General features: G+C 46.9%; 1 protein-coding gene across 3 annotated transcripts in view; it reads left to right on the plus strand.

Annotated features, from left to right (window-relative positions):
• Positions 1-25,308, plus strand: part of Gfra1 (GDNF family receptor alpha 1) — a 259,679-nt gene that overhangs the window by 83,064 nt on the left and 151,307 nt on the right. For 2 of the 3 annotated variants that reach the window (XM_040742215.1, XM_040742207.1), the window contains exon 5: positions 17,332-17,346. The exons of the other annotated variant lie outside the window; for it this stretch is intronic. In XM_040742215.1, coding sequence (XP_040598149.1) covers positions 17,332-17,346 — 15 coding nt within the window. The remainder of the gene's footprint in view (positions 1-17,331; positions 17,347-25,308) is intronic. 3 annotated transcript variants of the gene reach the window in all.

Genomic DNA, 25,308 nt, shown 5'->3' on the forward strand with positions numbered 1-25,308 from the left:
TGAAGCTGAGAGTTGAGATTTTCCATCACAGTATAGGAACCCTAGGGCAAGGCTGATTGGCCACAGAAGCCTGGCTTTGTGTTTGTGCCTAAGGAGGAAAGCCACCCACGTAGCTTTAGGACCCACTCTAGTGTTGATTCTCCAACCAGCCAGGCTTTATTGCCTGATCACCCCATTATGTAGTGGCACATAGCTGCTGTATGAGTTTCCTGCTGCTGCTATATAACAGCTTTACTGTTTTAACCAGTTAAGAACTGACTAGCTGGTCGGTATGTTAGAGGTCCGTTATATGTATCTCAGTATGATGTCAGCAGGAGAGCTGTGTTCCATCAGGAAGACCCAAGGGGGAATACGATTGTTTGAAAGATGCATGTTAGTCGGACTATGCTATGACAGGTGCCCAGAAGAGCAGAGGCCATGGACATTTAGAAGCCACCCATACTTTTTTTCTTCTCTTTGGAACCTCCTTTCTCTCACTTCAAGGTCAGAAACGGCGTCTCTGCACCCTTTTCTTCTGATCGCAACTGTCTGGGGGGAAAAGTCTCAACTGTGGTAGGTTCACACAGTTAAGCTGACCATCACTCACCTCTTCTCATTGCTGTGATAAAATACCCGACGATAGTGACTCATGGGAGGAAGGGTTTCTCTTGACTCATAGTTTAAGGGCACAGCCCATCATGGCGGCATGAGCGGGGAGGCAACTGGCCACGCTGCAACCGTAGTCAGGAGCCGCAAGTCGAATGAATGCTGGAACTCAGCTAGCTTTGTAGGCAGCCCATGGGATGAATAAATGTTTATGCCTCCGTTGAGGGCAGGCCTTTCCCATCCGAGTTAGCATGGTCTAGAGCTCCCTTACAGACACGCCCAGAGGCTTGTCTCTCTTCCCGTTGTCCTAGATCCCAACAAGTCGTCTCATCGGCCATTGAGGTGGTAATCCAGGATCATCATTTCCCCGTGGTAGCATCCTTCATCTAACCACCGTTGCAACACCTTGGCTATGTAAGGCCAAGCCTTATGCTTGCAAATGCAAAGATTCCAGAGGAAATCACATCAGTTGAGACTTTCCTTAGAAAGCTGTGATTAGAAGAAAGACTTGCTGTTCCTGACCCTGATGTTGGAAAAGGGAGGCCACAAAGAAGAAGAAGAAAATACAGTACAATTGCCTCTAAAAGTTTGGGCCCTGTTCTTTTGGGCGTTCATCATAACGTAGTCCGACAGACATGCATGTGTCAAGGTGAGGGAGTCGGAGAATGAGACCAAGGGAGGGTTGGACTCAGAGCCTGCTATATGGTAGGCAAACGTTCTGCCACTAACGTGCAACCCCAGCCCACACGGGACACTGGAAGCCATCTTCTACGTTCCCATAGTCAGAGACACAAAGGATTGGGACCCCATTTACTGACCTTTGGAGCTGACTGTTCTGGCTGGCTTCCTAGGAGTCCCTAGCTGGGAGATGATAAGACACCTTTACATCTCTTTATCAGAGAACTCCAGATTTTTTTTTTTTGGTGTCCAGCAGAGATACTCGCACCATATCAAACCGTACCACCCAGGGCATTCCAAGACAGCCGACAGCTTGCCGACTACCGTGCCTGGTAGATAATGGGAGTGGTAGGAGGAGAGTGAAAAATGAAGGCTTTGATTATCGGGCCTGAAAAGGCCCATCTAGAAATAGCCACATTACAGCCAGTTCTTTCTAACTCCAAGGTACATTTTGTAGCAGCGGCTGTAATTTGAAGGCATTTCAAGCCGCAAACTGGCTCCAGAAATGGAGCTTTGTTCTGTATCACATGTCCTGCTCACCGCACAGGCCCCACTGGGCTCAGAGGAACGTTCGAGGAAGCAGAGGCTGGTGGCGAACTCGTCTTTTGTCTGTTCCCAGCTTGGGTGGAGCGGACGGCCTGTCCAGGGTGCTAGAACAGGTGTGGTGCTCGATACGGTCTCATTTCTAAGCGTGCAGAGGAAATGGACTAATGGACCAAGAGATGGGATTACGTCGGTATTTCCCACCTGGACCCTCTGCATTCCCAGAGACATTAAAGTCCCTGGAATATTTGCTCTCCCTTTCCCCATTGCACTGAGTGCAGACAATTAAGACTTTAGCTATCCAAGGACTCTGAGTACAAGACCATCCAGGAGAGTCTTGCTGGAAGAGGGAGGATCTTTGAGAAGCATTGCTCTAACCACCTACCCCCAAGGTGCACAGCAGGGGGTGGGGCTTGAGAGCCAGATTAGCAGAGCTTCCGTGCCTTTTAAGGGCAGTCAGTAGCTGTCAATCAGGGACTGTGCCACTTGGCACTGTGATTTTTGGCCACATGGTGGTACCTCTGTATCTTCTTCCTTAACTCCAAAGAGATGGGGTGACAGGGTCACATGGCACAGGCCTTTGTATCCTGACTAAATCAAGAAGCCACCAGGGGCTGATGATATAGCTCAGCTGATAAGAGAGCTTTCCCAGGACGCACAGTTTAGACACCAAGTTTAGACTCCAAAGTCGTATAAACCAAGAGTAGTGGTTCATGCCTATGATCTCAGTGTCCTGGAAGTGAATGCTGTATGATACCACGTTGGGGGCGGGGGGTGGAGGAAGTGGGGGTAGGGGTGGGTGGGAAGGAGAAGAAAAGATAGGGAAACCAGTAAACAGATGAATGTGTCCATACCACCAAAATCCAGACGGGTGAACCAGTGAGATTTTTAGGGTTACTTACAGAGGTGGATGACTTAAAGGTAGCCACATCATTAAACCTCACCCCAGCATTGTTGACTTGTGAAAACTGGAGCTGTGGATTTCTCCCACCACTTGTAGATACTCAAGAGCCTTACAGGATCTTTTTTTTCCGCCCTGGCCATTTTGACTGCTTATATATCTTTGTAAAGGAAGGAGGCTGTGAATCTGGTAAGTTTAGGGACTTTCTGAGACTTAGGAGTGGTTTATTTTTGGGTCTTAAGGAGCTTCCCTCCAGGATGGAATATTTTAGGTCTAGAGGAAAGATTGTTACACAATCTGCAACAGGGAGATCGGGGATTCACGGCCATCACCTGTGACATAGAGTTTCAGAATGACCTGGGCTACAATGAGGCTTAGCCTCAAACCAGACAACAACAACTACAAAAAAAAAAAACAAAACGAAATGAAAAAAACAAAAAAACCCAAGCACCTGGAGAGGTTGGCATGGGCTTGGCTCTGGTACCATGATAGCAAGTCCATCACTGGGATCATCTACTTATCTTCCTTCTCTTGGGTACAGCTGTGTCTCTGGCTTTTCTAAGTAATATTTGAACAGGGCCGCTGTTCATAGCTTTCCCCTGACTCATAATTTGGTCATGTTCTCATTGCCTTGTACTTGCGGGATCAAAGAGTATTGCAAAGAAGGAAAAAGCCCCATACATGTGGGATGGGGGGATGGGGTCCTTACAGATGACACGCAAGGCCCCCTTCTAGAGGACGTCTTTGAGAAGCAGCTTCCTTTCTGTGAATGGAGGTCTGTTATCTCATCTATGAGCTTTAATCGTTTGTTAAAAAAGGCGACTCTTTGATCATGAGTGTTAAAGAGTTCAGGCAAAGTTTGAGGGGGGGTGGTCTGTCTTATTTGGGCAACGTTTGTGCTTTGTAGACCAGGGTATGCCAATATTTTAGAGGCCGTGGTGAACGTTTTCCACCCTTAGTCTGGGGAGCCGCTTGGCAGTGAGGTGCAGACAAGGAACTGTTTGTGCCTCCATAATTACGGAGCAGCAGGCTTTTTATAACTGTTGAGTGGACTTCAAAGTTAATTACCGTTTAGAAGTCTGAATAAAATAATCTTCTAAAAAGCACTGAGGGTTGGGAGAGTCTCACCGACTTACTCCTTTATTAGGCATAAGTACTAGAACTCCAAACACTTCAGGGATCAGTGAGTAGGAGGCCAGCATCCAATGGGAATGTAGCATAAGCCACATATACATGGACCTTCAAGAGTTCTGATGCACTAGAGCTTAAGAAGCATGGGCAAAATCAGTTTTAATGCAGATACTTTGCCCAATTCGTTGAACGTGCTGGAGGCTATAGCTGAAAATACGCAATTACTAATGAGCTATTCCCCCATCCCCCCCACCCGAGGAAAGTCACTGAAATCTGTTTTACTGAAACATTGAAATCTGTTTTACTAAAAACATGTTGTTCTCACTCTTTCTTTTTCTCATGCTCAAGAGTCAGGTGCACCCAAGGGCTGCCATATTGGACAACCCAAGGATCCACAGGTAGCACCAGGGAACTACCATATCGGGCAGCCATGGTACCAGCCATGGACCATTGGGCAGAGAGGATATAGTGTTTCATTGGGACAGGACTTGTTTGGTGCTCATCATGATGTCAGGGCTCCTGTACATGTTTCTTTAAATGTGTCCGTTGGCTGGAAGACTGGTTGTGACTTTAGAGAGTCGGTCTGTGGCTGCTAGTCACTAGAAATGAGTTTGTCTTCTCAGGCAGGGTTTTTTTTGCATGTGATTCACAGACATTTCATCTTACCCATGTGTAAAAGTGTGAAGTTCAGAGGGGTTTAGTCTGTTCTTGAATTTACGGATCGACGGTGCAGTCTGTTTTAGAATGTGCTCGCTTCTGCAAAAAAAAATTCATCACAACCTCGTGGTTCCTTTCTCTTCTTCACGGTCATGTGCTTCCAGCCCTGGACACACATCAGTCCTTCTTTCTGTCTCTTCTGGAATTATTCAGCATGGACATTTGATATAAGTGGTTTAATATATCTCATTTATTTATACATTCATAATACATGGTCCTATGTGAGCATCTTCCTTCATTTAGTATAATGTCTTCAGGGTTCATCCATATTGTAGCACATATTAGTATTTCATTGAGTGCTGATTCTACTGTACAATTATGCTACATTTTACTTCCCTGTTCATTGAATGGTTTATAATTTTTTGGTAATTAGGAATAATGCTGAAGTGAATATTTGTGCACAGTTTTTGTGTGGGTGTATTTTCATTGTTCTGCATTTGTATGTGAGTGTGTGTTCATTTGCATGTGTGTGAGCGCCTGTGTGTGCATGGGAGTGTTCCGGTCAAAAGTTGATGTTGGGTTTTCCTTGATCATTCTGTATTCATTTATTGAGGTAAGGTCTCCTACTGAACTCAGTATTCTCCAGTGCGGGTTACTCTAGTCATCCATATTGTCCCCGAGATATCCTATGTGTGCCTCCCAAGTGGACTGATTGGATCACAGGTGGCTACAACACCTGCCAAACTTTCATGTGGCTTCTGAGCATCCAAACTGTGGTCCTCAGATGTGAGCATCAGGCATTTTATCCACAGCCATCTTCCAAGGGCAAGATACTCATCTCTTTTAGGGTGTATACTTAGGAGTGGAATTGTTGGGTCATATGAAAAATTATATGTATTTAACTATTCGTGGACCTCCCAGATTCTTTTCCAGAGTGACTCTAGCATTTTATATTCTTATCAGAAGTGTGTAAATAACTTCAAACACTCGTTATGTCTTTTTAATACTATGGTCTTGTGTGTTATTGTTCAGTGCTATTGTAACAAAAGTGCCTGATCCTAGGTCTTTTCCTAGATGGCTTTCTGTTGCTGGGATCAACAGCACAGCCCAAATCAGGCTTATCTTGCAGGTTACAGTCCATCATCAAGGGAAGCAAAGGCAGGAACTCACCGCAGGGACTGAAACAGACCGTGCAGGCTTTTCCCTGCTGCTTTTCTTACAACAGCTCCATCCACCTTCCCAGGTTGGCACCACTCACGTTAGACTAGATGCTGCCCAATCAATCAGCAGTAAAGAAATACCCACAGGCATGCCCACGGGCTGATTCAGAGGAGGCAAGTCTGCATTGCAGAGTCCCTCTTCCTAGTAATGCCTAGGTTTGTGTCAAGGTGACAAACACTAATTAGTACACCAGGCGATTTGTAAAGAAGAGAGATGTGTTTTCTCACAGATTTTGGAGGCTGAGAAGTTCAAGACCAAGGTGTAGAAGGCTTGCTTGTCTGATAAAGTCTTTTCTGTTCCCAAGGTGGCACCTTACTGCTACCAAGTCTGGGGAAGAGGACCATTCTTTAAAAAAATCATATATAAAGCATGACTTAAACGCTTTGGGCTTTGTGATACGCTAGAATTCTTTCTTTGGGAGCTGCTGGCAAGCCAGCTATACAAATCCATCGTGAAAATGACATTTACACTTAGTGATTTGTGTGTGGCCCATGAATAATAGCTCACAGGTTTAGAAGAACCTTAAACTGCAGAATGAACTTTTTTTTTCTTAAAAAGGCACTTAGTGAGCTGGGCGTTGGTGGCGTACACCTTTAATCCCAGCACTCGGGAGGCAGAGGCAGGCGGGTCTCCGTGAGTTCTACAGAACGAGTTCCAGGACAGCCTCCAAAACAATACAGAGAAACCCTGTCAGGAAAAACCACAAAAAAGGGGGGCACTTTGTGGGGTACAAGTTGCGGCAACCACTCTGGCTGCACAAAGATGGGTCCTCTCAGGTTATGGTCCATTCACCGCCACTAAGGTGATTGGTGAGGGGTCATCGGCTTTGCTTATCCTTATCTCTGTGATGCCGGTTTCATTATAGAAGACACCCACTAACAGTTAAAGACACGAGACGATGGAGAGAGGCTGACCAGCTACCCTGGCCTCCAGAGAGAGTGTACCTTAGAAACTATGATACCCGAGTGTTTGGAACATGTGCTGTATGCCACCCACACAGATCTCCCGTCATCATGACAGCCAGAAAGAAAGCAGGAGGCTGGTTTACTTGCTCACCGTCCTTTAGTCTGGCTTTTGGGCAAGCATTCACAAGACACATTGTATCAAAGTGCACAAGTTTGGCCTCTGAAGCCAGATTGTTTCAACTTGAATTCTGGCTGGTTTTCATTCTTCTGACCTTTGGCAACTTTAGTTTTGCTCCTCCCAGGCTGTGTTTCCATTTCTGTAAAACAAGCATCGTTAACAGCACTCTCCTAGACTGATTGAGAGCGTTGTCTGCCTTTGTAAAGAACTTATAATAGTACCTGGTGCATGGAAAGCTCTGGAAACATACTATTATTAACGTTAATATGCATCTGGGATGAGATGCTATTTTACTCTGGGCTTTGGAACTACGATGGTCCTATTCCAGGGCTATATTTTTAGCTTAATCAGACAGAAAGAGAGAATGGTGGTGATGGGTGGATCTGAGTGCACACAGGAGACAGGTGCCCATGTGCCCCAGGAGCACAGTCCAGAGGGTCCTAGTGAAAGGTCGTGGTGCAGTGTCCATTCTAGAGTTTAGAAGCTGGAGTGGCTTGCGTATATTTCTCCATTGCAGTTGGGTGTGTTTGTGCACAGGTCTTCAAGCTTGTAACAGCAAACCCTTTGCCGCAGGACCCACCTCTCTTCTCCAGCTGTGGCATTACAGGAACATATGTCTCCCTGGCTCCAGGTTACCCTTTCTTGTTGAATCCCCTTTAAAACGCCCATCGAGTGTCAACGATTTGCCCAGGTTTATCTAGGTGATTTGGAGCAGTGATAGATTAGAACCTGCTGTGACCTGAGATGGAGCCCAGCCTCGAGTGTGCTGTGTTTCCAGTCTTCTGTGAGGCTGTGGGCCTGTTGTGTGGTGATCAGCAATGTTTGACTGCTAGGGGCAGCTTCTCAGAACTCCGACTTTAATTGTCTCTGGCTCCTGGGAGCTCCCCTGAAGGTAATTTGTGCCAAGCCATCAAAATAATGATGATAGTCATTGTCTTCTGTTTACTTTAAAGTTGTCCATCCTGGTAATGATCACCTAACAGGGAAAGAGATTTCTTCTTCTAGACATTTGTAAATGCCTCCTTTGAATTTAGGAGACTGGGGCAACCAATCTGATTAAAACCTGGATCTCTCAGACCTGTCTGAGGCATACATCTGTGATGAAATTAATCAGTTGGTTTGAAAACAGAGACAAAAGAGGATGCTTCAGGAAGTGTATGTTGGGGGGGGATCAGAAATTGATGCCATGAGCCACCATAACCTTATAGGTTTCAGATGGCTTATAATTCATCTGTAATGGGAAAAATACTTTACTGTGGAGATAATATCTTGGGATAAATGCAAAATCATAGGCTGTGTTATGGATGTGTTTGTGGATGTATGTGAATTGCAGGGAGTGATTTTTTTCTCTGAATGTAATTTAGCTCAGATAAGATGACGAATAAGCTATACACAACAAGAGCCCATTTGATGTAATGTGTGTAATTTTAAGCATAAAACCACCATGTTTTAGGTCTGGAAGAGACCCTTAGCCTGCACCTAGGTGCACATCATTTTGCAGACAGAGAAAATGAATCCCAGAGAATGCAGTGGCTTTGCGTACAGTGTGGACTGGGACTGAGATAGGAAAATTACCAGGTTTGGAGACCTGAGAATGTAGGACTTAACTTACCCACGTGTGGTGTCTTACTAATCATAGTTTCATGTGCTCGCTAATCAGACTGTAGTGTGATTTCTGCTGTAATATAACGCACAGCTCTCGGCACATGCGGATGCTTAGTACAAATACTTCGAGACTCCCAATACTTAATGACGTAAGTTTAGGAAATTGGAATGTCTTTCTTCAGCGTGCCTCTTTGTTTGGGCTATTAACATGGCTGCATAGGGTTTCTCAGCAGGCTCAGAAGAATTCAGAGGAAGTCATGTATGCTGTTCCTTTCAAAGAAAACCATCGGTTGCTAGAGAGATTGCGTTTAATACAGTTTCCTATCATAGGGATTTTAATAGGAAGTCTTAAGTATCTGTACATGAATTCATTAAGCCTGGATTAGCCCTATTATAACTACTCAGAAAGTAATTCAATTGAAAATACTTCCACCAGGTATAAAATACACGACTAGCTGGAAAACCACGAGGTTCTACTTTTATCAGCGCCGTAAAGTAGCAGTAGACTTGGACATAACTTTCATAGTATACAGAATGCAATCATAAAAAGTATTATTCCCAAATCTATTGTTTTTTATGTTCTCTCAGTAGTTAAGAGGTTTATACCTCAGTGATAGGAGTGAGATATGCTAAGGGTGGAATGTCATAAAACGGTAGGGACTGTTTACTAGCTGTCTCTGTACTGCCTGCCCCAAGTCAGTGAAGGCTGATGGCTTCTAAGTGTAGTGTTGAAGACTGATGCGCACACACCCATGTATGTGGTTTTATCTACAAATAAAAGACATTTACTGAGCTCCAAGTGTTTTCAGACAGGGCCCAGTGATGGGCAAAGTATTGGTCTTGATTTCTAACATGACCAAAGGTAAGGGAGTTGCAAGATGGAGGAACATAGCCGGAACTTTCCTGGGCTAATCCTATCCCTGAGTCAAGACAGGAACAAAAGTGGCGGGGGGGGGGGTACGGGGCGACAAAAGAACTTGTAGCACTGAAGGTTGGCATTGATTTGGGGGCATCCAGGCCCTTTGAGGTAGTCCCTAAAGCTTTTTGCTAAGGCTCATGGGGGCTCTGTTTGGTTTGAACTATCTGTGTGTGCCAGGAGGGAGAGGGAGGCTTGTGGGTGGTACTCGCTGTGTGGCATGGGGCTGCCTGAGCTGTCTGGCTTTGGAGACACTTACAGCTAATCACAGCCCTGTGGTGCCACTGAAGGAGGGCAAGGAGAGCCTGTGGAGGAGACGGTGACTTTGGCAGTGTTCCAGTGGTGACAGACCTGCACCCAGGCAGGAAGGGGCTCTCTCTGCCTAAGTGCTCTGTTATGCTCAAACTTTGGTTTATTTAATTAAGTACCCAAAGTGTTTTCTCAGGCGGATTCTTTTCAGCTGTCCCACCTGGTCTCTGCCTCTTTTGACCTTTAGTCAGTAGAAAGTGTGTCTCCATTGGGAGCCCTTAAATGGGTATCTTCAGTAATGATAGGGACAGGGGAGGTAGGCAAGGTCAGAGGATACCGGAATCAGGGCCCAGCCCTGGGTGTCTCAAATCTCTGAGACCTGCTCATTCTTCCTACACTGTCATTTGAAGGTTGAATGCCATTGAGTCCCACAGTTCGAGGCCCCCCCAAACAAGTCATTCATAAGGCAATATTCATGAGATAATATTTGAGAACCCTTTCAGGGTTTCTTAGTAGCATGTGGCTAGAGGGCAACAAGATAGTACTACACTTGTCACAAAAGTTTTCAAGCAAGTAGTCAATAAGGTTGTACCACAAGTAATTCAGCCACAGTGGATAGATCTAGAACTTGCATATCCCAGACTTTTTCACTCATATGCATTACTTTAGTCTCCATGGCCGTTGATGGGGTTTCATACAAGTCAGCTCTTGCTTTGGGCATCAGTCCTTACGGCTAGTTCTTATGAGTCAAGAGCATCGCTGACAGAGCGCCACCACTCAGGGAAGACCGAGGCGTGGGGCGGCTGCAAGTCCTTACGGCTAGTTCTTATGAGTCAAGAACATCGCTGACAGAGCGCCACCACTCAGGGAAGACCGCACTTTTGGACCTCAGTTTCCCATCTTGCCGCTCTGTTCTGCTTATTGTGATGACGCCATTGGCTCTGCTTGTGAAAGGCCTACCATGGACCCAGCTTCCAAGCGCCAGGAGTTTTGTGTGTGAGAGAGCCTGCCCTCTCACGGGAATTCTGCAAGAAAGATGGGTTTCATTGTCCTTAGAGATGAAATCAAAACTAAAAGAACTTAGCAGCTAGCATGAGCCGGCCAGGAAGGTGGTTCAGCCAGGGCTCAGCTGAGTCGTGTTTGACTATAACGTCTACATGTATGTGGTGGCTGAAGTATCCAGCTTGGCCCGCATGAGATTCCTGTGATACGTGAAAAGACAGTCTTTCCATTTTTACAGGTCAGGACAGAGGATACAAGAGATTGAGCAATTACCCTGACTTTTCCTGCCTGTTAAAAGGTTAAGTCCTGATTCTGGGCTCTTGGATGCAGTGGCCACTGTCACAGTGCCTGTGATGTATCATCCCACCTTCTTTAGGAAGGGAACATAAATGTTTACAGTTTTGTCAGCTTAAAACACAGGACTGGCAGAATGGTGGACCAGGAAGATGTCTCCCTCAGCAAGGTGCTACCTCAGCAAGCATGAAGGCCTGAGTTCGGATTCCCCAGGATACATCTATAAAGCCAGCCAGACATGGGAACACTCACCTATAACCCTGGTGCTGGAGGAAGAGACAGTTGGATCTTTGAAGCTCTTTGGCCAGCCAGCTGACATTGATCTCTGGCCTCCACAAAAAAAAAAAATTACAAGCATGCGTGCAGTCTCACACGCCTGGTACACCTTGAAACTGCACTCCCATGTGCACACACCGTGAATTATTTAACAGGTAAAAATAACGTACACATTTTGAAAAAAAGAACCATAATTAATAAAAAACGGAGGGCTTATCCTCGATAAGAGGGGAGGCGGGAGGCATGAGCAGGCCTTACTTTTTCAGTGCAGAAGAAACTTCATTTCACGTGTACCGATGGGCAGGAGGTGTGGAACTCAGGCTGGGTGCTTATTGCCCCTTGGCCCCTGTGCAGAGCTGACTGAGCTTGGGTCAGAGATGGAGATGGCTGATACTGAAAGAGGCTCACTTAATGGCAGATAGGACTCCTTTCAGGGGAGCAGCCCTCACTCTCTCCAGCTCCTCTCTGGATCCCGTCCCCAGCCCTGGTTAGTTGGGTGCAAGTAAAATTTATAGTGCTTTCCTGTAAAAGCCCTTGACTAGAGGAAGGGTTTTTCTCTCAGTAGCTAAAACCACAGGAGAATGCGTGAGACAGCTGTCTCCCCAGGTGAGACTTCTTAAATGGGAGTTAAGTGCATGCATTTTCAAGAAACTAAACTGCCCTCATGTATAATTCACCCCAGGAGGAGAAGGGAGAATGGGGAGAGGCGTGTGCGTGCCTTCATGAGCGCATTGTTGGGGAAGTAGTGGCTTCACCCCCCCCCCAGGCTCAGCGAAGAAGAAGTCATGCACACTCTCTCTGTTTGGCAGGTCTTGAGTGCTGCGGTGTTGTGGGGTGGCGAGTGTGATACTGTAATAATGATGAGGTTCCTCTACCTGTAGTCGGAGACCGTGGATTGGAATAGTAAATTATTCCTAGCAGGCCAAATGGGCAATAAGACTGCCATCCACGTCTCCTCGTAAAACAAAGCGATAGATAAATAAAGGACAGCCGACTCATTTAACCCCGCATGGCTCTGTGCACTGCTAATTATTAACCCAGGCACAAGACAGGGGTTCACCCAGAGTGTAGTTAAATCATTTTTAATAGAGGTAAACACTAGCCTTGTGGACGGGCAGTACTCGAGAAAAATTTCTCATCAGCCACGTTTAGGAATCGCCCAGCCTAATTGCCATAACTTATTAATAATAATAAATAATCTACTCTTTTTTATGGCTGCGGGGTCTCTGGAGACTCCATGCATTATGGAGCTCCAGGGTTTGGGGGGGAGGGGCACACATCCGCAGGCCTTCCATCAGGTTAAAAAAGGGCAGATCTCAGTCTCTTCTTCTGGTTTGCTTCCCACATCTGAATGGCCAGCTCGCACATGGCCTTTCATCTGTCTCCCAGAACCAGAAGGGCTCCAGGGGCCGGGGCCGGAGGGAAGGCAGGGGTTGGGGGGCGCGGGGCTGGGAAACAGGCTTTCTTTGTTCACGTGAGTGATGGGGGTTGAGGTTCGCTCCCTGGGGAAGTGAGTCTGGGCAGAGCTTTGTCTGAAGGAGCCGGGTTTCCTCAGCATCAGGGTCCCTGGTGCCCTTTGGACTCAGCCTAGTTGTGGCTGGGGTAGTGGTCACCCGCAACTCCCTGCTCCGGATTGCTGTGGTTCTGGATCCTGTCAGGGTAGGAAGCATCACGAAGTCTTACCCTCCCTGTGGCTTTCCCTGGCTTAAATAACTCTGAACTTCACCTTCCCCTTACTGTGCGGTGGTATTAGAATACACCCCCCCCATCCCCGGGGTCTGCAGTGAGGAAACGGGAGGTCAGAGGGGGCAGGTCATCTCCCAAATAACTCTCTGTGGTTGGTTAGACAGATATCAAAATGTCATACTCCCATTCCGGCGCTTTGATCTTTAGGAGTCAACGTAGCTGATGGGTTTTAGACACTAGACCCGAGGATGCTAAAGTCTAGTAGCGAACTTCCGGGCTAAAGTCTAGTAGCATCCATTGGTTTGGGGGGAAGTACTTGTGCCTTGGGGTGTAACATGTAGCTAAAGCACATGGAAACCATCTGGTATCTTCTTTCTTCTCACTTGCCCAGTCCCATCTACAAACCATTCCAGCTTGAGCTTGGGGTGGCCATTTCCGCCTGGGAACATAACGGTTTTAGAAGAAGGTGTGTGAGCCAGAGGTGTGCGAGCCGTGATTACAGAGGAAGAGATGGCTCCATGCCACAGACCTCCAAGGGGTAAACAGGGAGTTCAAATGACGAGGTGGCACGTGTGCCGTGTCTGCGTTAGTGTGTTTATTCAGGTTTACTTTGGGGTAAAGAAGTGACCATGGAAACGTGGCTGGGAAGGTTTCTGAAAACACAGCAACCTCGACTAGCTTCGTGAACACCCGGTGAGCTTCGGGAGCAGGACACCTTCACGACATTCCGAGCGCACTTTTGTCTGCAGAGATGTGACACACACATACGGTGGGATTATTGGGAGGGACGAGGCCAGCAGATCAGGCCTGGGTTCTGTCGCCACAACTGCTGTGGATTGTGAGTTTCAAAGAAGTGCTCCCTGTCAAAAACCATGGAGAGGCGGTTGAGAATTCTGGACGGATGTGGAGACTGGATCTGTGTTTTGAGAGACTAATCTCATTTCCCTGATGTTTTCAGGGTTGGAAGGTTTTCGTCTGTTTTCATTAAAGGGGGATGACAAATGTCTAATTTGTACTTTGCTAATGATCACAGTGAGCATTTGAACTTTATTAAGGTTAAATGATTCTCATGTAGCGCTGGCTGGCTGGCTCAGCCTTGAACTCCACGTGCGACCTCAGGAAAGGTTTCTCTTTTATTCGGGGCTCAGTTTTCTGCCTCAGTGGTAACACGGTGTCAAACAGTGGACCTAGGTAGAGTTTAAGGTCCATCCCTCTTGTCCTCAGGAGCTCACAGTCTATGTAAATAACTAGCTGTAATCTGAGCTATGGTGGCAACACGTGTGGAACATAGGTGGAAACAGTGAGCTCCCTCTCTGTAGGGACGTACGCCACAGTGGCTGTGTCACTTGAAGGATGAGTAGGAGGGCTCTGTCAGGAGTGCACACTGGTCAGAAAGGAGGTGTCTGACTGTGGGGTCCAGAAAGCAAGCACATAGGGACAGGTGTACTTCAGGGGCCGGCAGGCAGCCCTTCCCTCGGTCCCTGGGCCGTGGCATCTCACTGCTGGGTCAGGATTCGTACTGAAGATGCATTGCCAGGGCTAGGGGACACTGTATGGCATGTGCAGGAGAGGTTTGTGCCTGCTAGAACTTTCAGGTTCTCAAGTCCCTTGCATAAACGGCACCTTGTGTGCTCATCAGCTGTAAATACCTTTCTGCATGCTTCTAATCACCTCTAGATTGCTTCTAAAATCTAATGCCGTACTGCTGCATAAATAGCCTTGGTAATGTATTACTTAGGACATAATAACAAAACGTGTTTGCAGCCGGGCGGTGGTGACACACGCCTTTAATCCCAGCACTCAGGAGGCAGAGGCAGGCAGATCGCTGTGAGTTCGAGGCCGGGCTGGACCGACAGCCTCCGAAACAATACAGAGAAATCCTGTCTCATAAAAAACCAAAAAAAAAAAAAAAGTGTTTGTCCGTGTTTAACAAAGTGATTTTTTTTTAATGTGTCTTCAATCTGTGCTTGGGTGACTCCGAACAGGGACTGGCTGTGTAAACTAGAGCAGAATCCGCGTAGTGGCATGAATGCAGCCTGTTCACACCCTGAGTGGCTTTCCTCGCGGTCAGGAGAAGTCTCACGCTGCCTGCGAGTTGGGAACTTGTAAGAATTTCTCACCCAAGCCAGAGCAACTTTTGCGAGCATGTGTACTGAGGAGCGTGACTGCTCTCAAAGGGGACATGTAGGAAGAGGAGGGGTTGGCAGGGGTGACAGACAGAGAAGAGAGGGTGGGAGTGAGGGTAATTAGACTGCACTGCGTATGTGTATGAAAGTGTCAAAGAAAAGGTTTAATTAATATAATTGGAGGTTGTGTGCCCAAGTGGAATGAAGTCTGCAACTTCAAGTTTTCCAATCCGTTAATGTGCCAGGAGAGTGAATGTCTGTACTATTCATGGCCCTCGGCCCCTTGTGGCCCCATGGGAGCTGGTGTTTCAGGTGACGGTAATGTGAAGTTCATGCCGACAAGGTAGTTGTTACTTAGCTTTCAAATGAAAGTAAGTTTAGTTGTAAACCGAGATTACAAATATAATGTATGCCCATTGTTAGAGATTAAAATAATACATAAAATCTCGTGTAAGGTTTAAAAGCCCTAATTTCCAGCCACCGAAGATAAGCAATATTTTTGTGACCATTGTCAAAAGATCTCTCTTAAGGTAGCATGCGTGTGCACATAGGCGCATAAATGCGTTTGAGGCTATACGCTCCCATCTTGGCATCTGATATTTTCATTTGAAGTCAGTTGAAGTCTTTAGCCAAAAAATCAAAATTCTGTGTGTATGGTGTGTATGTGGGGATACGGGCATGCCGTGGCATCTCTGTGGATACATTTGAGGAATCATTGTTTTCTTCCTTTCTCCTTTATGTAGACGCCTGGGTTGAACCTTGGGTTGTCAAGGCCTGCGTGATGAGGGCTTTACCTCGCCCATCTCACCAATCCTACCAATCCCCTTCGGTCACTGCACAGAAAGTCATGCACAGACACACACATTGATTCTCTGTTGACTGTTGGCACCCTCCAATGCCTCCCCATTGTCAACAACACTCTGATGGACCTCTCTCTAGATTTCTTTTATATCTTTAGGTGTTTCCTTGGATTAAAGTTCTGTTAGTGGTAATGTTTGGCCAAGGAATGCAGGTCGGACGCTTCTGTATATGTTGTCAAACTGTCTTCTAGAGCAGGTGGTAGCTCCTGTCTGGGTGGTACTGTGCCACATCTCCCTCTGTTTCTTGAAGACATCGAATGAAAAAGAATGAGCGGGTGAGAAACATCACTAGTGACCAGGAGGCCAAGCTCTTGTGTACACGAAAGACAAGAAAAAGTAGTTTGCACGTGTATCTACGGTCACTGAAAGAGGGGGAGGAAACCACCTCTCTTGACTCCTAACTGCTGAACCCTGAAATGAGTTGATTACTCACCAACTTCAGGATGGAAAAGTAAATGCTGGAATACTTAGACAGTGGAATTCTGTGTAGCCTTGAAAATGGATGCCCAACCGTGTATTACAGTGTGACTGACTCCCATCAGCACTGCTGAGCAGAGGCCACACACATAGAAAAAATAAAATACTACTTTACTGCTTTCCATGCATACTATATTCAAATAAAATACTGCTTTGCTATCCATGCATACTAGATTCAAATAAAATACTGCTTTGCTATCCATGTGTACTAGATTCAAAGGTCAGAATACACTTGCCATTGGAAGTCCTGCTGGGAGGACACTGGTGGCAGCATGTTTGTGTTTGGTTTTTGCTGTGGCTGCTAGCAACTAAGTACTTGGCACACAGCAGGCTCTCAGATATTTGCTGAAAGAAAACCACAAAAGCGTGAACACTTGTTCATCTTTGCAACAGACTTTAGCCTAGGATTCACTGTGACGGCATGGCGTTCTTCCTAGTCATGAGTTGCAATGTGGAGAATGTATACATGTTTTTTTATATATGACTTAAATATGACTCTGAATTCACAGGCCCTTTTGTTTATGCTTTTGCGAGGCATTGCTGCCTTCAGCCGATCGGGTAGCTTTTTTTCAGGACTGTGAGGGCTTGGGTTCCGTCCTGAGCTCCTGCTGTACCAGCCTGTGGCTTTGAATGAGTTAGCTAGCCTTCTGGACACTCTGTTTCTCTGTCTGTAAAATAAGAATGATCGCAGAGCCTGTTTTGTTAGACTGTTGCAATGCTGACACCATGGATGCCGCTGACCACCAACGGCCCTGTTTGTTACATGCTGAGCACTGGTCCTATGTCCTCGGACGTAGGACATGGCCTGTTAACTCATTCAGGTCATACTGCCTATGTTGTGTTTTACGGGACAGACTTTTGTAAACATTGAGCCATGGTTTAGACCCAGGTGGTCTCCACCTATGGTCTGAGCTTGGTGTACAAAGGAGTGCTGTATGGAGAATGTTTAGCAAAGCCAACTTATGTGAGCCGATTGCCACGCTTTCTTCACTGCTACTAACACCCCCTCTCTTTCTCTCTCGTCTTTCCTCCTGCCCTCAGATGTTTTCCAGCAAGGTAAGTTTCACCACTCCCAGTTGTTCTGTTGGCTGTGTTCTTTGGGTGGTGGGACTCTGCCTTCTCTGCAAATTAAGGGACCCTATAAGAACGGTGGCCTGAAGTGCCATCAGTCTCCCTGGGGCTCTGCATCTCCCTCTGAACCATGTTTGGGTCTGGGTCTTTGGACTAGACATCTAGGGAGGAGGGCAGGGATGACATGGCCCTTGGAAGGAACAGTTATCTCTGGAGGGGCTTGCCCTTCCAATAATCCTGCATCAGAGGCTGCTCCTGCCTTCAGAGAGCTCCCCAAACCAGTTCCAATGGATGCTCCTTTGCTGAGCAAATATGTAGCCATGTGGGTGTGGCAAGAGCAGGTTGGCCTGCCAGTTTCTGTCCTCCTGCCTAGCCATGCCTCATAGCCTCTCCAACTGTTTTACAGGTCTGGTGAGCTGGAAACCCAAGTGTTTTCTCACTGGTACCTCTGGCTGGATTTTAGTCCTCACCATGTGTAGCCATTGTGCTCTGGGGTCATGACCTGACTAGAACCTTCTAGATGCATGTGATGGGGAATTGCTTTCCAGCCTAGTTTGGGTAATGGTAGCAGACATTCGTTGTTTGTGTGCAAGCTGGGAAATGTGTCTGCTGCATCTTTCTGGAACCCAAAGCCGGTTTTACAGTAAAGGCTTAAAAATAACAACCAAGCATTCCATAAATAGCTTCCAAATATTCTTAGAGGTTCAGTTTTTTTTCACAACTGCTATTTCACCCCAAACACCCAGTTTGTGTTTCAGAGAATGTCTGCTTTCTGACAGAAGATGGGTTGTGGGTAACGATGAGGGTTCTGTTGTGTTATTGTCTTTTAAGAGTCTGGAAGTCATAGACCTGCTTTCATAAATAATTCAGGAAATTCCAACAAGCTATAAGCAATAAGTTCCATTTGACTAGAGACTAAGAGATGAGCAAAATTGAAAAGGTGTCATGGCTGTCGGTGTAATAAAAGTGCCACCGTCGGAGCCCACTGCTGCTCCTGCCGCCGCCGCTGTGAGTTCTTGGCCCTTGACAAATTGGGGGTTCAGTGAGAGAGTACCCCCTGCATATGATCTGCGATGAAAACACCACCCAACTCCGAATGGCTGTCTCTCTCCTAGGAACAAAGAGCACCTGAATTGGGAATGTGTGTTTGAAGGCCTTTGGTGGGGGGGGGGCTTCCATCAGGTCCGTGTTTCTGTGTGCCGCACGCAGTTGAGCCTTCCTGAGCGCTATAATTGATACAGAGAACGGCTGGCAGCCCGCTGGTGTCAAGCTTGTGTCCTCTTTTCACCAGTCATGGTATTCAAGTGATGGAATTTGCCTGTCAGTTGCAATGATACACACAGTAAAAGTTATAATCATCTGCAAATCACTGGCTATCGAGACCCTGATAGCATCTGGAAGAGGAAAGAGGCCTGTAGCCGACAGCTGCCTCCCCGCCTCGTGTGATGGAGGCAGCAGCTCTCTCCTGAGGCGCTAGGAGGGTCTGCATCCCTGGAGAAAACTGATGCACCTCTCCGTAGCCATTGGTTGCGTATGGCTTCTCAACCCAGGGTGGGATTTTGTGAGCACCCCCCAATCTGTGCGGGGGGGGGGTGTGGGACTTGGCTGTCTTGTTCTTGTGTAGATCTTGTACGTGCAGGCAGAGCTGCATGGAGCCCATCTGGACAACCGCACTGTCCTGCAAACGTTGTTTCTCTGAGATGACTGCTCCCTCTGGGTGTTTACGTCTCCTTCACAGGGATTCCTGGGCTTTGGTTTGATGTCGCTGTCCCATTTAGAACTGTGTATCCCAGTCTTATTCTCTGCTGGCTTACCAGTGTTGACTCTCTGGGCCCATGCTAAAGGAGATGGTCCTATACCAGTATGCACACAGGCAGAAATACGTGTACTTAGGGACCAGGTTGGAGAGAGATTAGGAGGGGGAAAGTGGTAGTGGGCGGAACAAGAGAGGAGTTTGAGGGGGAAGAAACGGAGTAGGGTAGATTTGATGAAAACATCACATGGATATATAAAATTCTCCAGAAAAGTACGCTTCCAAATGTACAGACCAGATTCAGAACACCTGATTTCTATTTGTTGGTTTTTGATGTTTTCCAACTTTCACGAAATTTACATACTTTATAATCCATATTCTGTAGAGTGAATTTTTGACCTTCAGTGCGAGAACTTTGGAATTTCACTTGTTGTTGAGATACTACAATTCACAGAACATTTTTATGTTGGACGCACACACATAAAAGGTTATCCCTGGGATGATGGGATTACTGTTAATTATTTACATGGCTCTGCCTTGAGAGGACCATTTTGTACCGAGACACCTCAGGAATGATGGCTAAGAGCTTACAGAGCTGATGCCCACTGCCCTCCAAGTGCTGTTGCTTCCTGTCCTGTTGCTTCCTGTCACCCTACCCAGGCAATGCTGGCAGACATGGGAGACCAAGCAGAAGCTTTCTGCATCCTGTACACAGAGTCTGGAAACATGATCATCACATTCAGAACACCAGGAGACATACCTTGTGGCGGAAAGAAATGGCAGATATCTAGTGTTTGCAAATCAGTGGATGCCACCCACTGTCATCCTTTTCTGAACCCTATTTCTTGGTGGCCACTGACAGTGGCTCTGCCTGCCTGAATGTATCCTGTGACTTGGGTTTGCCCAAGGGGCCCGGTGGGTGGAAGGGACACTGATTTGCAGGCACACTCCAGCATCAAAAGGAGAGGCCTGTCTGTCTGCATTATGCAGGCATTTGCGTGCATGCGTGCGTATGTGTGTGTGAGTGTCTCTGTGAGTATCTGTGTAAGTGTGTCTCTCTGTGTGTCTGTGTGTGAGTGTGTCTGAGTGTCTCCGTGTGAGTGTGTCTGTGTGTGAGTGTGTCTCTGAGTGTCTGAGTGTGTCTTTGTGTGTGTCTTTGTGAGTGTGTCTGTATATGAGTATGTGTGTGAGTGTGAGTATGTCTCTTTATGAGTGTCTGTGAGTGTCTGAGTGTGTCTGTGTGTGTGTCTTTGTGAGTGTGTCTGTATATGAGTGTGTGTGTGAGTGTAAGACTGTGTCTCTGTGTATGTCTTGTATGTGAACGTGTCTGTGTGTCTGTGTGTGTCTGTGTCTGAATGTGTCTGTATGAGTGTGTGTATGTGTGTGAGACAGTGTGTCTGTGTATGTCTGTGTGAGTGTGTCTGTGTGTGTCTGTGTAAATGTGTGTGAGTATGTCTATGTGTGAGTGTCTATGTGTGAGTGTGTCTATGTGTTAGTGTCTGTGTATGAATGTGTGTCTGTGAGCGTGTCTATGTGTTAGTGTGAGTGTCTGTGTATATAAGTGTGTCTCTGTGTGTGTTAGTGTCTGTGAGTGTGACTCTGTGTGTCTGTGTGTTAGTGAGTGTGTATAAGTGTGTCTCTGTGTGTATGTGAGTGTGTGTGTCTGTGTATGAATGTGTGCCTGAGAGTGTGTGTGTCTGTGTGTTAGTGTGAGTGTCTGTGTATAGAAGTGTGTCTCTGTGTGTGCGTGTGTTAATGTCTGTGTGAGTGTGACTTTGTGTGCCTATATCTGTGTGTTAGTGTCTGTGTATAAGTGTGTCTCTGTGTGTATGTGAGTGAGTGCGTGTCTGTGTATGAATGTGTCTGAGAGCGTGTGTGTCTGTGTGTTAGTGTGAGTGTCTGTGTGTATAAGTGTGTCTCTGTGTGTGTGAGTGTGTGTGTGTGAGTGTGTGTGTGCGCGCATGTGAGAACATGCTGGTGTGTGCACGCACTGCTGAGCTCCATGGCAGGAACAAGTGGGAAGCAGGCCTACGGTTGACAACATCAGACATTCTCAGAGGAAACACAAGTTTATTTCCTCTGGATTGCATTATCTTTTATTTCACTACAGATCAATCTTGCTACAGTAGGTGACAGCCTGGCAGCTACTGCTGGGCCTTTCAGGACTGTGTGAGGCTCGTGTTTGTGGGAGCGCGTTTGTCTCTTGATCCTATGACATTTTATTGCCTGTTCAGGTGCTTTCATCTAGAAATGCCACCATGTGCTGCTGTGGTGCTTAGACCGTGGCTTCTGAAAACAGTCAAGGACCAGTGGACCCACAGCTGACTCTTTTCCAGACAAAGAACCAGGGCCAGAGGACCACGCTTCCTGTTACTCATAGAGCTCATGAGCTTACTGGTGGCTCTCACAAGTTCCCAAGTACCGCATGACAGGTCTTCAAGCACGCACTGAGACACCAAGTATGGGCACACACGTCTCCACTCTCAAGTTTTAGAGCCCTTCGTGCCAATCGTTTGATGGTGGAGAACAGGCCTGTGTGCACTTGCAAACGCTCCCACACGTGTGCGTACGCTTCATTTGAAGCCGCTGAAGCGCCTCTTGAACGCTCACTCAGCCGTAGATGCAACCTTGATTCCAAAATCGAACAGAAACCCAGCAAGCAGCCTGAACATCAGAACACCGTCGCTTGGCGGAGCATTTGTAAATATACACGGGAGCAGAGCCTAGATTTGGCTGTTGCATTAATTCTCTCTGTACTCAGGTCCCTGTATGACCTGAGACCAAAGTTTCCCCCCACTCTAGTTTCTGCCGGGGGTTGGGCTCTTGTTAAGGGGGCGGGGGGAGGGGATGCCTCCTTTGTCAAATGTTTATTCTGCACCAGGTACTTTTAAGGCCTTGATGACTGGGGAGTGAGCAAGACAGCAGGAACGGGTCGTTTTCATGGATCCGACAGTTGGGGCATGCAGGGTAGCTGGTAGCCAAGGAAGTTAGGGAATGAAGTAGTGTTAGAGTGTGCGAAGTGAAGGAACCGTTCCAGGCTGACACTCCGGTGCCTAGGGGCCCACCCTCTCTGTGATGCGGTCAGGGAAGGGCAGGGACAACGGGTTAGAGCTTCTAGAAGATTGTAGGGGAAAGGGCTTGCAAAGGAAAAGACCATCGGGGAGGTGCCCAGCGTCCTGGGATCCAGAGGGAGCAGGTGTGGCTGGAGCTGCTGAGTGGAACAAGGAGAATGGGGCAAGAGCGAGGTCTGGGGCTCAGGGAGGACACTGGGAGGGGCTTTTCAGGAGCAGAGTGGTCAGATCTCACAGATAAAAACAACCCTTGTGGCTGCAGAGCCAAGTGTGAAAACAACTGTAGCTGCATGCCCAGTGGGCCCTGGGTCCCGCTCTCACCCTCTGATGGGTGGGTCTCTGCTCTCGTGGGCTGGGAGACCAGCATCCCGTCCAAGTTGCAAAGCCTCCTTTTCTGCAGTACACACGCATGAACATGCATGTGAGCATGTGTCTTACTTGTGTGATGCCCATGTACAACTTCGCACGAACATGCGTATGAGCATGTTGTGTCTCAACTTGTATGATGCCTGTGTACAGCTTTGCATCAGCAGGGTAACATTTGGCTCTGGGTTTCTGTCCTCGCACACGCACAGGTGGAAAGTGTGGTCAGGCATGCCTGCAGCCACTAAACACGTGGTTTATTGCCTTACCACTTGCCCCTGAGCGACGTGTCTTAGTGGCTGCTTACAAAACACATGTGTTGTTTTTTAGGTGTCACGAGCCGTCGAGAGAGGATTTGTAGTGACTGGGAGGATGTTGTATGTAAGTGCTGTTCACTTTACCTAAGGTCTGGAGAACCTGAGGGTTTGGAGTTCTCCAGAGTGGCCTGGAGCCAACCAACAGGTTCCAGGACACGGCTATGTAAGAGATTGAAAACAGGCTGGGCATTGGTGGCACACGGCTTTAATCCCAGCACTTGGGAGGCAGAGGCAGGTGGATCTCTGTGAGTTCGAGGCCAGCCTGGTCTACAGAGCGAGTTCCAGGACAGCCTCCAAAACAGTACAGAGAAACCCTGTCTCGAAAAATCAAATAGGGAGGGAGGGAGGGAGGGAGGGAGGGAGGGAGGGAGGGAGGGAGAGAGAGAGAGAGAGAGATTGAAAACAGTCTAGAAAGACAGCTGGGCAGTTAGTGGGCATAAGACCCAGTTTGACTCCAAGCACCTATATCAACAACTTGTAACTTCCTGCGACTGCAGTTCCAGGAGGCCTGGCTCCTCCCTCTGGCTTCCTGGGGTACTGAACTCACATGTATATAAGCACACAAATACACATTACTAAAAGAAACATTTAAAAATAAGGCTCATGTGCACACACACACACACTTATACAGACACACACTTTGGCCGATTTTGAGGCAGAGGTATAATAATTTTAGGGTCCTTTTAGCTCCCTGCAGTATGGAAAGGAATATTGTACACCCATGAGGCTGTTGACCCCTGAATTCTTGTGCCCCTTGGCCACAAATCCTTAGCTCCCCAGATCAGACAAAAACCACGCAGAAATCTGGATCCCTCTGAACAGAAGATTTTTTTTTCAAGAGCAGCCAGAGATCCAGGGTTGTATGCAGAACTTCGATTGTTTAACTATTATATCAAGCTTAGACAAATAAACTAAGACCTGTTTGCATCAGGAAGGCCTCTGGTAACTCTGCAGAATGCGGCTCTGCTCCCAATGGGGTTACTTAACTTTACACGTTGGGACAGTTGCATAGCACTGTGACCTTGGTTTTTCCCAACTGTAAAATAGGATGATCAGGGAGCCCACCCTGATCCTGTACTGCCAGCAGTCTCAAGAAGCTATCTGTGGAGTTAATAGTCTAAACATAGCCCTGTAAGGGCTGGGCTATTATCTGGAGGGCCTGGGTGGACACTGAGCACTAAGGTTAGAGAAATAGCTTCCAGAGTCTAGCACAGCCAGTTTGAAACATCAGCTCTTTCCCACGCAGATGAGCGCTGGGATTCACAATGGGTGGCGATACTTTTATCAATTTGAAGGGAACAATAAATCACAGTTTGGTCCTTGGCAGCTAAGTCAAGCTTGTTAATTGTTGGGGTGGGCTTATGGTGACGGGAGACCACTGTCATTTATAATAAGCTCAACTTGAGCTCTTCTGCATATTTCACACTCACCGGTTTAGCTCGTGTGGCCGGATCTTAGGTTTCCCCCAGCCACCTCAGGAAACCCATCTGTTACAAAGAAAGCTTTGACCCCTTAGCCATGAGTTATGGCTCCTCTGATAGTGTCTTACATTATGAAATGCTGCTTTCTTTATGAGTGTGGGATTTGGGTGGGTGAATTAAATTTGTTGTTACCGGTTTTTTAGGCAAATGTGCTAAGTTGTTTCTCATGACTGCTGACTTGTAAGTGGAGGGTGAGGATATATTAAGTGGAAAACGTCTGGTTCCCTGGCCGCACTACTGTTTATGCTAATGTTCGCTGTGTAGGCATACCATTTCCTTATTCTATCCAGAATTAATAGAATATTCTGTGCCATGTAGGAAATGCATCTATCTTCTCAGCACAAAATGAACAACATTAGCATTTAATTTTACATCGATCCACGGCGTGCGCGCGGTGTGTGTGTGTGCGTGCGTGATGTGTGTGTGTGTGAAGCCATAACCATATTTAAGTAGTCACATTCTCTAGGATGGATATGTAGGACTGCCTGTTCCCTGCTAGGTGACATTGTTCTATGTGTTTTGCTTCCATCCATACGTCCACTCTAGTAGGAGGGTGCAGTTTGGGGTGAGTTTGTAGTCTCTTTCCCAACCTCCCCGTGTTCCAAAATGACCAGATTGGCAAATGTGAAAATTTTTATTCTTCCATTGAGATATTTGCTACTAAAAAGTGTGATTTTTTTCCTTTTAAAGTCTTATTGAAGAGTCTGGTTTCACAGTGCACAGTTATAATCTCAGCACTTGGAGGTCTGAGGCAGAAGGAACACAGAGTTTGAGGCAAACTTGGCATGGACATTCTGACAAGACTCCGTCTCAAAAGAAGCCTTAGGGGATAATAATGCTGGAGTTTGTTGATTTTTGTGTTCTGAGCACTGGCCTTGGTGACTTTGCACACATATTCTTGTTGAATTTACTTATAAATGCTATGAGGTAGGTATGGTTGACAGTCTGATCTCACAGAGGGG

The sequence above is a fragment of the Mesocricetus auratus genome, unplaced genomic scaffold (assembly GCF_017639785.1).
Source record: "Mesocricetus auratus isolate SY011 unplaced genomic scaffold, BCM_Maur_2.0 Super-Scaffold_4256, whole genome shotgun sequence".
NCBI lineage: Eukaryota > Metazoa > Chordata > Mammalia > Rodentia > Cricetidae > Mesocricetus > Mesocricetus auratus.